Raw genomic sequence first — 12,771 nt, 5'->3', positions numbered from 1 at the left:
TCATCGCCCCCCCGGCAATACAAAAAAATGTAAAGTCAGAAACGAATATATTACAGACCAAATAAGAAGACAAATCATAGTCTATACTGTTTTTTAATGAGGATAGATGAGCTTGGTGTTCTTCAGCGAGTTTTTTTTATTATATCGAAAATTACCCCGTTTTCTGGTGGAAAGTCAACTTCGTTGTTTTGATAGCAATAGTAGCACGGCTGAAACCCCCTTTTTCACCATATAATAGGTCGGAAATGGAAGAATCCAGGGTTCCACCTCCTCAAAAACCGCCGTGTACTCTTGCCTTATAGCATTTCACTTCCTAAATTCACCCCATTTCACATTAAAATAATGAAAACAAAGTTAATTTTCCCAAACTTATAATAATGATTTTCGTACATCTCATTCATTCGAACAGCCTGATGACCTGCACCAAAATACTTCGGTAAAATTCATCCCCGATTCCTCATCCTACCACGGCCTCCAGTCCGATCACCAGTCCATAATTACCCAGCCATTTGTTTTTGGATTCATGGACTCGGATGTGGAAGAAGCCGTGACCGACTATCGGCTACGGCCCAGGTTTTCGGCAAATTTTATGTCGCTCGCAAGACAAAATTCAGGGTTGCTAGGCTTTTGCGGGTGGCATATATTTTTTGAAAGTTAAAAAAAGGAACAGCGCGCGAAAACTGCGACAATTCGTGAACTCAACTCAGTCGTCTTATTAAATAATTTTGAATGACATTCAATGTGACACTGTCTTTTTGCTGCATCACGCTGGATAGCTTTACGACGCCAAGATTGAAACATTTTCTAAATGGGCATCACTAATCCCAGTTCTTTGCTTGTTCTTTGTAATGTTCATTTTCGAAAATATTTGTTCGCACAAATAGGTACTTCCAAACATCGAAGTGAATATTTTCGCATGATTTGTGGAATTTCGATAAAGATTTTCTTTGAGAAGATACATTCTTACAAAAATTAAGCAGTGATGAATCTCTCGAATAGAATATGAATTTTATTTCTTTATTGCTTTGCAATATATTCGAATATTGACTGGGCTATTGAACCCCTGCCCTCAGCATCAACTTTTCTTCGTGTTTCCATTTGTCTAATTATAATTATATTGTAGGCTCGTTAAACGAGTAGCTGTTCAATAGAATTTTTAGGATATAATAAAATTTAGTCCAAACGTTTCTCACGATAAATTCTGTTACGTAAAAAAATGTTATTTACTCCTCAAGCGTAGATTATAAATAAAAAAAAATTATCGTCAAAACCGCCGTTTGGATGTTTCCCCGGGCATAGACTTCCTTGTTTACTTCGTGACATTGGCCAATCAGCAAGATGCAAAAAACGTAACAATGCCCCCTCTCGCATCCGCTCAAGCGCTCAGACACGCTCACTCAGACAGATTTTCAGGCGTGGTCGTGAATATTACCTCATTTTCGCGTTTTTGAATTATATTCGTTAGTTTTTAGTTGTTTTTCGGAAATTTAAATATAAATCAAATAAGTCAATGATTACTTTGTCTTTCTATGAGTTTCAGTTTAGATACAGCAATCAAAAATTAGTGTAGAAATAGCGGTGATAGACTAGGCCAAAATTCTTTATCGGTACTTTTAAAAAACAGATTGTTGAATGGTGTGTATTAGAAAGATAGTTTGAAACAAATACCCCATTTTGCAGGCAACAACTCGTGAAACCACTCTTTTAAAATAAGCACCGACAATTTTAAAATGGTAAAGTATGGGAAGAATTTTCCGCGGTCAAAGGTCTGGGAAAGGTCCATTCAGTAAATCTTCCCGGGCCAGATTATTTTACTCCGGCCGTATTTTGCCGACCACTGGGATACGCAAACTAACGTACCTCACTGCGAAGACGAGTTCAGAAATCCTTTCGCGTGTGATAATCGCCCACATGATTCAAGCCTGCGAATGCACACAACGTACAGAATTAAGTGCGCCGAACATAAAACAGGTTTCGCGAAATCGCCCCCCTATCGCCCCCTTCGACTTTTTCGCCCCCCTCTGTATCGTTTTCGCCCACTGGGGGGCGATATCGCCCACTTTGGGAATCACTGCTCTAGACCAGTGGTTCTCAAACTTTTTAAAAAAAAAATTTTAATGGACCCCTGCGATTTTTCTGAGGAATTTCTCGCAGACTTGGCAATAAATCCAATTCGCGTACCAACAACGTATTAGAATGTAACATGATCAAAAAAGGCGACCCCGGAAAATCTTCACGCAACCCCATCCGGGGTTGCGACCCATAGTTTGGGGGAACCACTGCACTAAAGCATTCAGAATATGAACACGTTATATCAAGCATTGATTTATTGTATGTCGTTTGTAAATTTTAATAGGATGAGTGCAATTGCTTGGCTTCCACCAGTTCATCTATTTTGAGGTTATATTTTGAGGGTCATTACAACTCTTGTATCATGTCTTATTACCATTCTATTTCGGATTTTATTTTTAATATCGAGTAGAGTGTCAGAGGCAAGCGCCAGAAAACAAGTATCGGAGGACTTTTTTGTGTAAATCATGTTTTACTTCTTGTAGAAAATTGTTTATTTTTTACAAAAAATACTAAAACGTTTTTCAGCACTCTTTCGTATGAAAGCCATCACAGCAGTGCTTCTGTGTCGGTCGGTTAGTTCGCGGTCCTCCCAAAATCGCTTCGCGTACCTCTAGGCCAGGGGTCACCAAACTACGGCCCGCGGGCCGGATCCGGCCCGCGACGTCATTTTATCCGGCCCGCGGCGTCATTTTATCCGGTCCGCAATAACACACAAAAATGACTAAATTTTTTTCCAAGGGAGATTTTCACGAGCATCGTCGTCTTTGTTTTTTTCGTAACATTGGCCAATCGGCAAGATGCAAAAAAGTGACGTAATAATAGGCCTTTCCGCGTCCGCTCAGACACTTTCGTCACCCTGACAGATTTTCAGTCGTGGTTGTAAATAAAACTTCGTTTTTGCGACTTTGAATGCTACCAGTACGTAACGTTTTCTGCGATACACTTCTACACTCGTGGCGCGTGCTTTCGACGAAACTGTTTGTTTTTTGTGCTAAAATAAACGTCGAATGTGCATTTTGTGCAGTACTGTTATCCCTCGCGTACTGCTCCAATTTCAAACGCCACACTAACTTTTGTACTGCTTTAATGCGAATATTCATGTAGGTATGTTACAAAAAAATTGAAGTCCATCCGATTTAAATAAAAACTGCTCCAGTGGAAAGATCTGAAGATCTGAGTAAAAATAGAAAACAATACCAAGTTTATAATAAACGGTCAAGAAATAACGGAGATATCGTAATTTTAGTACCGCCCGACAGGCCAATTTTTTCCATAATGATTGTATTACTTTTTTGATAAGAACTGAACTAAATATGGAAAAATAACACATATCAATCACTAATCTTTCGATGTGCGTCGCATCTATGGTATATTGAGACTATTTCAGAATTTTATTCTGGCAACGGTCATTGACACCGCCGAAAGATCGTCGCAAATAAACGCTGGAGTTGTGCATGATAGTTTGACAGGGGTTCATTGTGGGTAATAATTAACGATGTGCTGATTGTACAAACTTCATAAAAATTGTATCAAGTTAGGAAAGAAATACACACGTCCACATACATTTTATTGGAGTCTATAGACAATATCATTAATTTGCACTACGTATAACTGGAGCGTAATTTTTAAAAGCGTCGAATGTTGGGAAATTTATGCGCTAATGAAAAAAATCAAATACCAGATAATAGTTGTTTATTTTATCTAAATTATGTCAAAATTTCATAGAATTCCAAGCTACAGCAGGTAGTCGTTTTTATGAGAGGTATTTCAACTCGGCGTAACGGTACTTAGCAGACCGTAGTAGCATATATTTACGAGCAGACGTGATGCGTACATTTTTCGCCGCGGATTTTGTAACATTTCTAATTCATGACGGCAACGTTTTGATAACAGCTAAACTCAGGATAATTGTCTAGATACAGAAATCTTGTTAATTTTTTTCCTAGGATGTCCTCGATCTATATTCTGCGATATTCCCAACATTTGTAAATTTATTGTATTGCATTGACAAAAATATTCATCCGGCCCGTTTCAACACAATTTGAGTCATACCCGGCCCGCGGTCAAAAAAGTTTGGTGACCTCTGCTCTAGGCGACAGAGGACCCCACTTTGAGAACCAATGCCCTTTTAAGGTATAGGTCTTTGCACAAAACATATCGGTATTCTGACCTTAATTTTGATATAAAACTGTATATTGCTGAAGTTTTATTAATATAACATATAATATAGTGAACATTCGACAATTTATCGTAACGTTAATTCCAAGATTCCAGTGTGTCGTCTGATGAGTGTCCATCTTTATTGGCTTCTGTTGCAGTTAATAAAGAATATCTGAAAAATTGGAAAATTCCATTATCGTTACCATTTCCACGAGAAGTTTGTATTTTAAGCAATTTGAGTGATAAAACTTACGTTTACATTGTTTGCGATAGTCAGAGCAGCAATTGTACTCTTTCTCACACCTATAGTGACATTGACATGGGTATTCGAAGTAGTCGTCTTTTTTTCCACAACGTCCTTTGCAGGAATCGTCACGAATTATTTCTAAAGTACAATAATATGATGTTATAAGCACAAACTTTTGGTTGCGGGATTTGTTCGTGGATATTTTAGCATTATGAACCTGATGCTGGGGATTGAGGGCCAACAACCGCGAAAAAGAAAAGCTTCTCGCTTATACGATATTTAAAATTAGCAGAACAGTCTGGACGTGAAAGACACAGTGTGGGTGTAACTGAGTTGCATAATTCCAAATTTTAGGCGTTTTGTTGCGGATGAATAACTACATAATAATAATAAATTGTATTGCTGAAGTTTTGTGTAGTTTGTAAACCGGATTACAGTGGGAAAAAGTTGCACACCCTTGATGAAACGTGAAACCTAAATCGATGTGTAACGAGAGTCTTATCATTGGCCATTTCGAGAGCACGCAACAGCAAACCAACCGCTGATATTTACTTAATGAATATACCTTTGCAAGTTGGGACGTGGCTCCATTCCCCATTGCCTAAGCATTGACCTTCATCCTCTCCATCCAGAGCATAGCCATCATTGCAGAAATATTCAATATATTCTTTTGCCAAGTAGAAATCTTTCTCATCTTCAACTCCACCATTTTCGATCTCAGGTGTATAGCACTTTCGAACTAGGACATATATATATACCCATGATCAGACACAATTCACATATAATAGAAGTTTGTGGTAAAAATGTGGTATGGTAATTTTTTATTAAGAACAATAATAAAATTTGTGTATTACGTCCATCTACGACCTTTAATACTTTGGAAGAACCCCATAAATCAATCCAGTAGATATTATTACATCTATATTATGTTACTTCAAAATTTTGCATTTCTTACCGCAAATTGGAAATTTTGTATCCCAACTTCCGCCTTCTGAACATTTAGCTTTTTCCTCTCCGACAAGGTGGTAGTGTTTTTTCTCACACTCGAATTGTATTACTGTTCCTTGATCGTGATATTTAGCTTCAGGACTATAGGTGACGTATGGCGCCAACTTTTCCACTTGGCATTGTTTTAGGCAATATACAGGATTGTTGATCGCCCATTCTCCATCTAATTTGCACTCGTCTTTTGAGTTACCACTGAGACTATACCCGCGTCGGCAGCTGAATTCGATCTCTTGATTTACGAAGTATCGTTTTTGGGATGGAGTCACGTCACCGTTTTTCGGTGGTTTCCTGTAAGGACATGTTACTGCAAAAAAAAATTAGTTAGCAGTTTTGTTCGAGTTTTTAAAACTTGCAATAAGCGACGGAAATAGTTATTATGAATTGTGTAATTAGGTGTTTTAGCATTGAGGTTAAAATATTCAGATATTCAACATTTGGAATTCGGAACAGGTGAGTCGAAACCTTTTGAAGGTTGTGGTGGTGGATGGCATTTGGTTGCTATTAATAAGCAAAATTCAAAACAATTATAAAACAACACTCCAATCAGTATGACTTGTACACAATACGGCCATCGGCCGAAAAAATTCAATATAATTAATATTATATCTACCCGTTGTATTTGTAATTAGGTTGCAAACGATAAAGGAAATATATAAAAATGATTATATCATTGCTTTTAATAGAGAAACCAGAGGTAGGAATGTGACAAATAATACTTATGATGTGTAAATACACTCACTTTTGACGCATTTTCCAAATGTTTCTAGTTTCCATCCGGAATAAGTACACTCGTATGAATTCGATTCTTCAGTCCATTTATAACCGATTTTACAGTGACATTTCACAACTGTTCCATATGGGATGAAACTCCTTGGCATGTAATCAACCATATCATCAGGTTCGCATGACCCATACGTGATCTTTGGAATCCAGCAACCTGCAAGCCGAAGTTTCGTGAATATAAAAAGCGCTTGGTCACAAGATAAATATCAAAATGAAATAGTCCAAATTCGGAAAAACTAATCGATATTAACTAATTCACCGCCATAATTCTTTATAGTTTCGGTAGCGGTTGGCACGTTTGTGAATGTCTGTAACTTTGCTCAGAGACTAGAATCCTTTACTTCTGAGTTATTGTACGTGAGTTGTCTTCGAGCAAATTTTCTCATCTTAATAAATTGCTAATTTTTTCAATAATATTTGTAGAGATATCAATGAGCTTAATTGATCTCTAATTATTTACTTATCGCTTTTTAGCTGCCCCCTTCTTGGCAGCTTGTGTCTCTAATTTTAGGGACTTCACTTCTCTCGTGTGTAGGCCCATGTTATTCTGACTTTTAAATATTTGTTTGAAAATTAATCAGATAAAATAAAACGGCAAATGCCGTGTACTTACCACCGGCAGCAAGGGATACGCCGATAATTGCCAGAAACACGGCGATGGATAATTTACTCATTTTCTTGTATTCTTTCAAACCGTGTGGAGGTAAGAAGAAGATGTAAGGAAATGTGTCGTCAGTTGTAAATCCACGGTATTTAACGTTTTTCTGCCACCATTTTTTTTCTTCGAAAAAGTATCTGACATGGCCTGAAGTCAAAAATGATATCAGCAATTTTCACCTTTTTCTTTCGCTGATGTGTCATGCTTCAAGGTGACGTGATGTCTGTTCACAACTTTTTGTTTCCATATTTTGCAGCCAAATGCTGCCTGCCTGTTTAAACTAAAAAAAATCATTGAGTCATCATTTCATTGTGTCTGCTTACCAGTAAAAGCAACCTAAACATCTTACTATATCTTTCGTTTTGTATGCAATTAAATAAGTGATTCTCAATCATTTTCGATGAATTCTTCCTTTGTCTATTTAGGAATTCTTTATTCCCCCCTATTCTCCAATATACATAAAGAACTCTGTTTCTATTTTTTTGTTCATCTTTCAAGGTCCGTAACTAGTGCTACACTTTTGGCAATAAGTTATCAATAAAACGTATTACCATAATGCTAAATAACTAAACAATAATTGTGAAACTACGCTAAATACAGTTTGTATTTCCTTCCAAGAACATCAAAATACTTGCTGGGGAGTAATTCCTTCCTGGTTGGGAAACTTTGAACTAAATAAATATTGGAATGTAATGACAAAACCGATATCCTTAGTATTCTTCTCTTCAAATATTTTTTAATTTTTAAATGATATTGAATATTAATTTTTAAGGAACTTGAATAAAATAATAAGCAATCTGAATTAGAATACAATCTAGAATGCGCCTACAAAATTAATAGGTAAATGCAAAAGTAAATTCAATCGCGATTTGTAGTTATAGTATTTTTGTGTTACATTGAAGTGATCAATATTATTTTTTAAGTTTAGCAATAGCAGATATTAAACCGAAAAATAAAAACCAGATGTAGCAATGTCCACATAGCTTATTTTTTGTAACGCCGTGGAGTAATGTCTTTGCTGGAACGATCGATTGTTTGCTGATTCGCCGGAATTTGTTCTGTGTGGTAATACAAGATTACACAGAAATCGAAACCGCTAATAATAAAAATGTGATTTTGACCAAAGATTCCCGGTTGTGGGAACAACAATTCGTAATCCTGCGAAAGCCAATATAAATTAATAAAATAGGTATTAATAATTATATACTGAGAATAAAATTTGATTTTAGATTGCGAAATTCTTGAAACGAAGTCTTACGTTATTAAAAACTTACTCATCATTATACATTACTCATTATTATAATGAAACCAAAGACATCGAATTGTTTATATATATTATTGAAGTTTATCAAAGTTTTAAAACGAAAGCCATATTATTAAAATGATTTTGCATGTGCCTATTGGCGTTAAATTTTATTTGAGTACATTTGACGTTCGGCCGATTAAGGTACAGTAGATGAAATGGGATTAAATTAAATCAGGAAGGCCCAAAGTTGCGAGGTTGAATGGCCGCAAAAACTCTTGAAGATGTCTTGCGGTCCGCAGTCCTAAAAAAGCCAAAAAATGATCAAAACATCGCGAGTTTACTCATTTATTTAAGAATGAGAGTTTACCGTTTTAATCAGTTTTTCAAGGAAACTATATATAGCATGCTTTCCGATAATATCGTGGTATTTTCGGCATCTTTTCTCGTTTTGTAATGTCATTTAAAATTATATTCTTTCGTGACAGATATTACTTGAAAACACACCAGATACTGTGGTTTCCGTTTTCTCCAGTGGTGGGATTCAACCGGTTCGCAGTGGTTCTATAGAACCGTCTCACGGAATTTTATGAGATCAGCGAACCGGATATCATTACTGGTTACTGTCAATGTTCTGTTAGTAACACAACCGCCTAAAAAATATGACTTTTGTGAAGGAACCGGCTGACAGAAAATTTGAATTCCACCACTGGTTTTCTCCCAGTTTATCTCGGTCACCTTTTTTCTACACTCATTGTATGAAGAATTGGTATATTTGAAAAATTGTAGGCTCACAGAACCGCCACAAATAATTTTTATTCATTTTGATGAGGTCACCACACCAAATTTCGAAGTGGAATCGAATCACATAGTGCCCACAGAGAGTTTTGAAATAATAAAGTGTTATATCCTCAATTGTAAATACAATCTTTACCAATGAAAATCAAAGCAATGGATCTAGTAGGTAATCAGAAAATCGATTTTTTTTTCATACATACGGTAACAACAATAAAAACCCTATAGACTTACATCATTTCCATGAGCTTATTATCGGATCAAAATTTTGTGATATAATTGTCCCCCACGGGATTCAAACCAGTACAAAACTCTTAGTTCAGGCCAATGGGCGTCAACCAATTTTCTTAATCGGCCAGAATCGTCGGATGAAGATCCGATTTTGTTTCAAACAAGTAGCAACGCCCAAAACAACTTTTCAAGCTTTTAGGTTTGTTGTTTGCTTGTTAGCTTCGTTTGTTTACTAAAAAAAACCACAGCTAATCTCAATTTAGATGCTAATATTGGGATTTGCATTTTGGCACAGACTTATATATCTTACATAACTTATATATGATTGTTTTTGTACTCTTTGTACCAAAATCATTTACAAATAAGCTTCGGCCTTGAATTTCATTTTCTTCTGTTCATGTATGCTGTTTTTTTTTATTTATTCTTAAATGGAATTTTTTCGTTTCAGTAAGATTTGAGTGCTGTGTTCTTCCACTAGTATGCGTGTGGGTGAATGGGAATAAACGCTGCTCACGGCGTTTGCTATAAACCTTTCTCTAGGTTTTTTTCATTTTCCCGATCTTTTCGTCGTCATTGTCTGTGTTCTTTATTTATTTTTATTCGTGTTCTTATTATTCTTATTCGCTTCTTATTCCTAATATATTATATTATTCTTATTCGTGTTCTTATTTTTATTCGTGTTGCTACTTCAAAGAAAAAATACACATTAATAAACCTTTTAAACGTGTACAGACAGATTCACTATTCAGGAAAATATCAGTCCAACAAATAGATTTTATTACTTGTCTTATTCTATATACGTGAGACTTCTGCATTACAGTTGATAGAGATTTTACGTTGGGTTTACACTTTGTAACTTTCAAAGAATGACACGAACTACCGGCTTCATATTTTGGGCTACCCCTCTCGACCTAAAGTTCACAACTGAGAACATAAATTCACAAGCATATGCAGATGAAAATACATTGAGAGTAATGCAGTCGCAAGTTTTCAAGACACGAAGAATTCTTGGTAATGGCATCCCATCACACAATAGGTCGTTGTCAGCACTTCTCTATTGTATTCCCTTCCCTAATCGCTTAAGTGTATTTCTTTCGAAATCAATTGATAATGGTACGTTAGCAAGTGCAACTCTATCCAAAATGAACTACACAACTTCAAGAAAAAAGATGGCCCAGACGAACTATATTACGTAATATTGTACCTAAATGAATGCCGCGCCCTTCTCGACAAACAATTTCGAGAGCTCACCCATTTGTTACGTCATCATATATTTGTTTGTCACATGTCACGAAAGGACGACAAGAGATTTTAAAAGAATAACGGATTGTTTACAAACGATTATGGATAAATGAACATCTAGTGTCATCAGATAGTCCAATGTTTTGAAATTTCCTATCTGATGGAGAATGATCTCGTTTCCGAAGCCTCGCTGGCGTGCCAAATAAATGGGCTCGTTGGTGGGCTAGTTGCCCACCCCTGTACTAGGCTAAAGGTTGCTATCAGTAATTGTAAGCGGCACGTTGCTGAATATTTTAATAAAAAAATGGTTTCAACATGTAAAGTTTATGAGCACCAATTCTCTAAAACACTCTCGAAATAAGTATTAATCATTTTGCATTATTGTAGGCTACGTAAAGTATAGCCTATACTCCAACTCAGAATATGTCGCGGGCCACTTTTTGAAATTTTTTGACGACACGGGCCACAAACTAACAAAGTATATACAAAATTGTAATAAAAAAATTAACAAAGTAAATCTGAATATATTTGTTGAAATTACCCTTGAATCTTACACCAAGCGAGACATGAAACATATTCGTTTACTTGTGTTGGATATTTGGCACCGTTTTGTAGCGGTGAGAGACTCGATGTTCGGCCTTATTTTGCGTTGGTTTGTTTGCTGATCTTCAGACAGCATATTGTTTTACAGTCTGTTGTACTGGACTCTTGATGTTAAATAACACGATAAAACTCATAGTTGACATCATACTATTTTAGTTTTTCCTGGAAAAATCTCAATCACTATGCAGGCCGCAATAAAATGTTTTTAAAACATCAACAGTCGGTATAAAACTTGAATTCTCACCTCTCAAGCGCTTCCAATGCTACTTTCTTTCAACTCCGGCATAACTTATCATTGTTTCCCAGGTTCTTGTCGACTCTATGAATTTAGACCATCTTACATCAGTGAAATTTTTTATTTTTCCCTTTTCACACAAACGTGCATTACAGAAACAGCTATTATTTTCTGAATCAAATATGTGGTAGCCTGTATAGTAGTATAAGTCTGCTGAATAATCAAGAATCGTCATTAAATGAATCATAAACCTTTCATACAAGCAAGAAAATATCGTTGTTTGTGACATATTATGCTAGGTCTAGTCTTCCTTGGAGTTACCGTACTTCATCTTCTTCTAGTATCGTGGCATGTTCATGCCGTAGATGAAATCATGGTCTCTCTGAGTCCGATGGTATTGTTGACACCTATTGGCCTGCACATCCAGTCTAGCAATCTTAATCTTGGCCTACCTCTGGCTTTCCTACCTTGTTTCTTTCTCTGTCGAAGAAATTCGAAGCGTTCGTCGATAGAACCACATCTCAGCTGCCTCTAAACGTTCTCGCATCGGCTTGTTGATGGTCCAAGACTCACAATCGTATGTCAGAACTGACCAGACGTAACACCTTATCTGCCTTTCCTTTGTGCCAACTCAGATTTCGTGCACACATAACACTTTTCATATTCATAAACGTTTTCTTCGCGACTGCTATTCTGCATTTGATATCTGATTTTTATCGACCATCTGATGTAATCATGCTTCCCAAGTAGGTGAAGCTTTCCTTCTGGCGTATCGCAGTTCCATTCACTGATAGATGACAACGAGATATCTGAGTGTTCTTACTGCAGATAATTGAAAATGTTTTCTGACAGTTAATTGACAGCCCCAGTTTCAGACTTTCTTTGGCTGCTATAACCAGTACTTCTTGCCGTATTTCCTCCAAATCAGCAATCATGGCAGTGTCATCTGCATAAATGAGGTTATTGTAGTTCCTATCACCAATCTGTACACCTGGCTTTGTCGTCAATTTCGACAGATCAGTTTCACTATACAGATTGAACAGATCAGGTGATAGCACACACCCTTGGCGGACACCCTTCTGAATTTCCACCGATTCACCGATTGTGCCATGTAGTTTCACTGCCGCTTCCTGATCCTAGTACAAATTTGCAATCAATTGAAGGTCTTTCCCTTTAATCTCCAGTACTCCAACATTCTTATCAACTCCCCGTGTTTGACGCAATCAAATGCCTTCACATAATCGATGAAACAAATGTACAGGGCTTTTTGTTTTTGGAAGCATTTCTCTACTAGCGACCTCAAACAGAATACGACATTCCTAGTACCTTTTCCTGGCCTGTATCCGAACTGCTCCTTCGATAAATTCTGTCTGATCGTATCATTTATTCGATTTAGTATTACGCGAAAGATGATTTTTGTGACATGGCTCACGAGACTGATCGTTCGATGGTCTTCGCAATCAATTGCACCTGCCTTCTTTGAAAGTGTTACG

At 36.6% G+C, this 12,771-nt stretch overlaps 1 protein-coding gene across 1 annotated transcript; it reads right to left on the bottom strand.

Annotated features, from left to right (window-relative positions):
- Positions 1-4,268: 4,268 nt before the first annotated feature.
- On the bottom strand, positions 4,269-7,021 carry LOC144419938 (beta-2-glycoprotein 1-like). Its single transcript, XM_078110191.1, has 6 exons — positions 6,885-7,021; positions 6,228-6,425; positions 5,436-5,792; positions 5,046-5,219; positions 4,487-4,618; positions 4,269-4,405 (listed from the first exon to the last, which is right to left on the bottom strand). Exons 1-6 carry the CDS (start codon positions 6,943-6,945, stop codon positions 4,392-4,394), a joined length of 936 nt encoding a protein of 311 aa, XP_077966317.1. The 5' UTR covers positions 6,946-7,021; the 3' UTR covers positions 4,269-4,391.
- Between the last annotated feature and the right edge of the window lie 5,750 nt (positions 7,022-12,771).

This window comes from Styela clava, chromosome 2 (assembly GCF_964204865.1).
Source record: "Styela clava chromosome 2, kaStyClav1.hap1.2, whole genome shotgun sequence".
Taxonomy (NCBI): domain Eukaryota; kingdom Metazoa; phylum Chordata; class Ascidiacea; order Stolidobranchia; family Styelidae; genus Styela; species Styela clava.
This window is presented reverse-complemented; position numbering and strand designations above follow the sequence as displayed.

What these genes read in the sequence shown, in the direction of transcription:
- LOC144419938 (XM_078110191.1), bottom strand. Translation starts at nt 6,945, where the DNA reads ATGAGTAAATTATCCATCGCCGTGTTTCTGGCAATTATCGGCGTATCC. An exon ending in CGTATCCCTTGCTGCCGGTG is followed by an intron (nt 6,426 to 6,884) that starts GTAAGTACACGG and finishes TTCGGCTTGCAG; the next exon opens with GTTGCTGGATTCCAAAGATC. An exon ending in CCACGTCCCAACTTGCAAAG is followed by an intron (nt 4,619 to 5,045) that starts GTATATTCATTA and finishes ATTGTACTTTAG; the next exon opens with AAATAATTCGTGACGATTCC.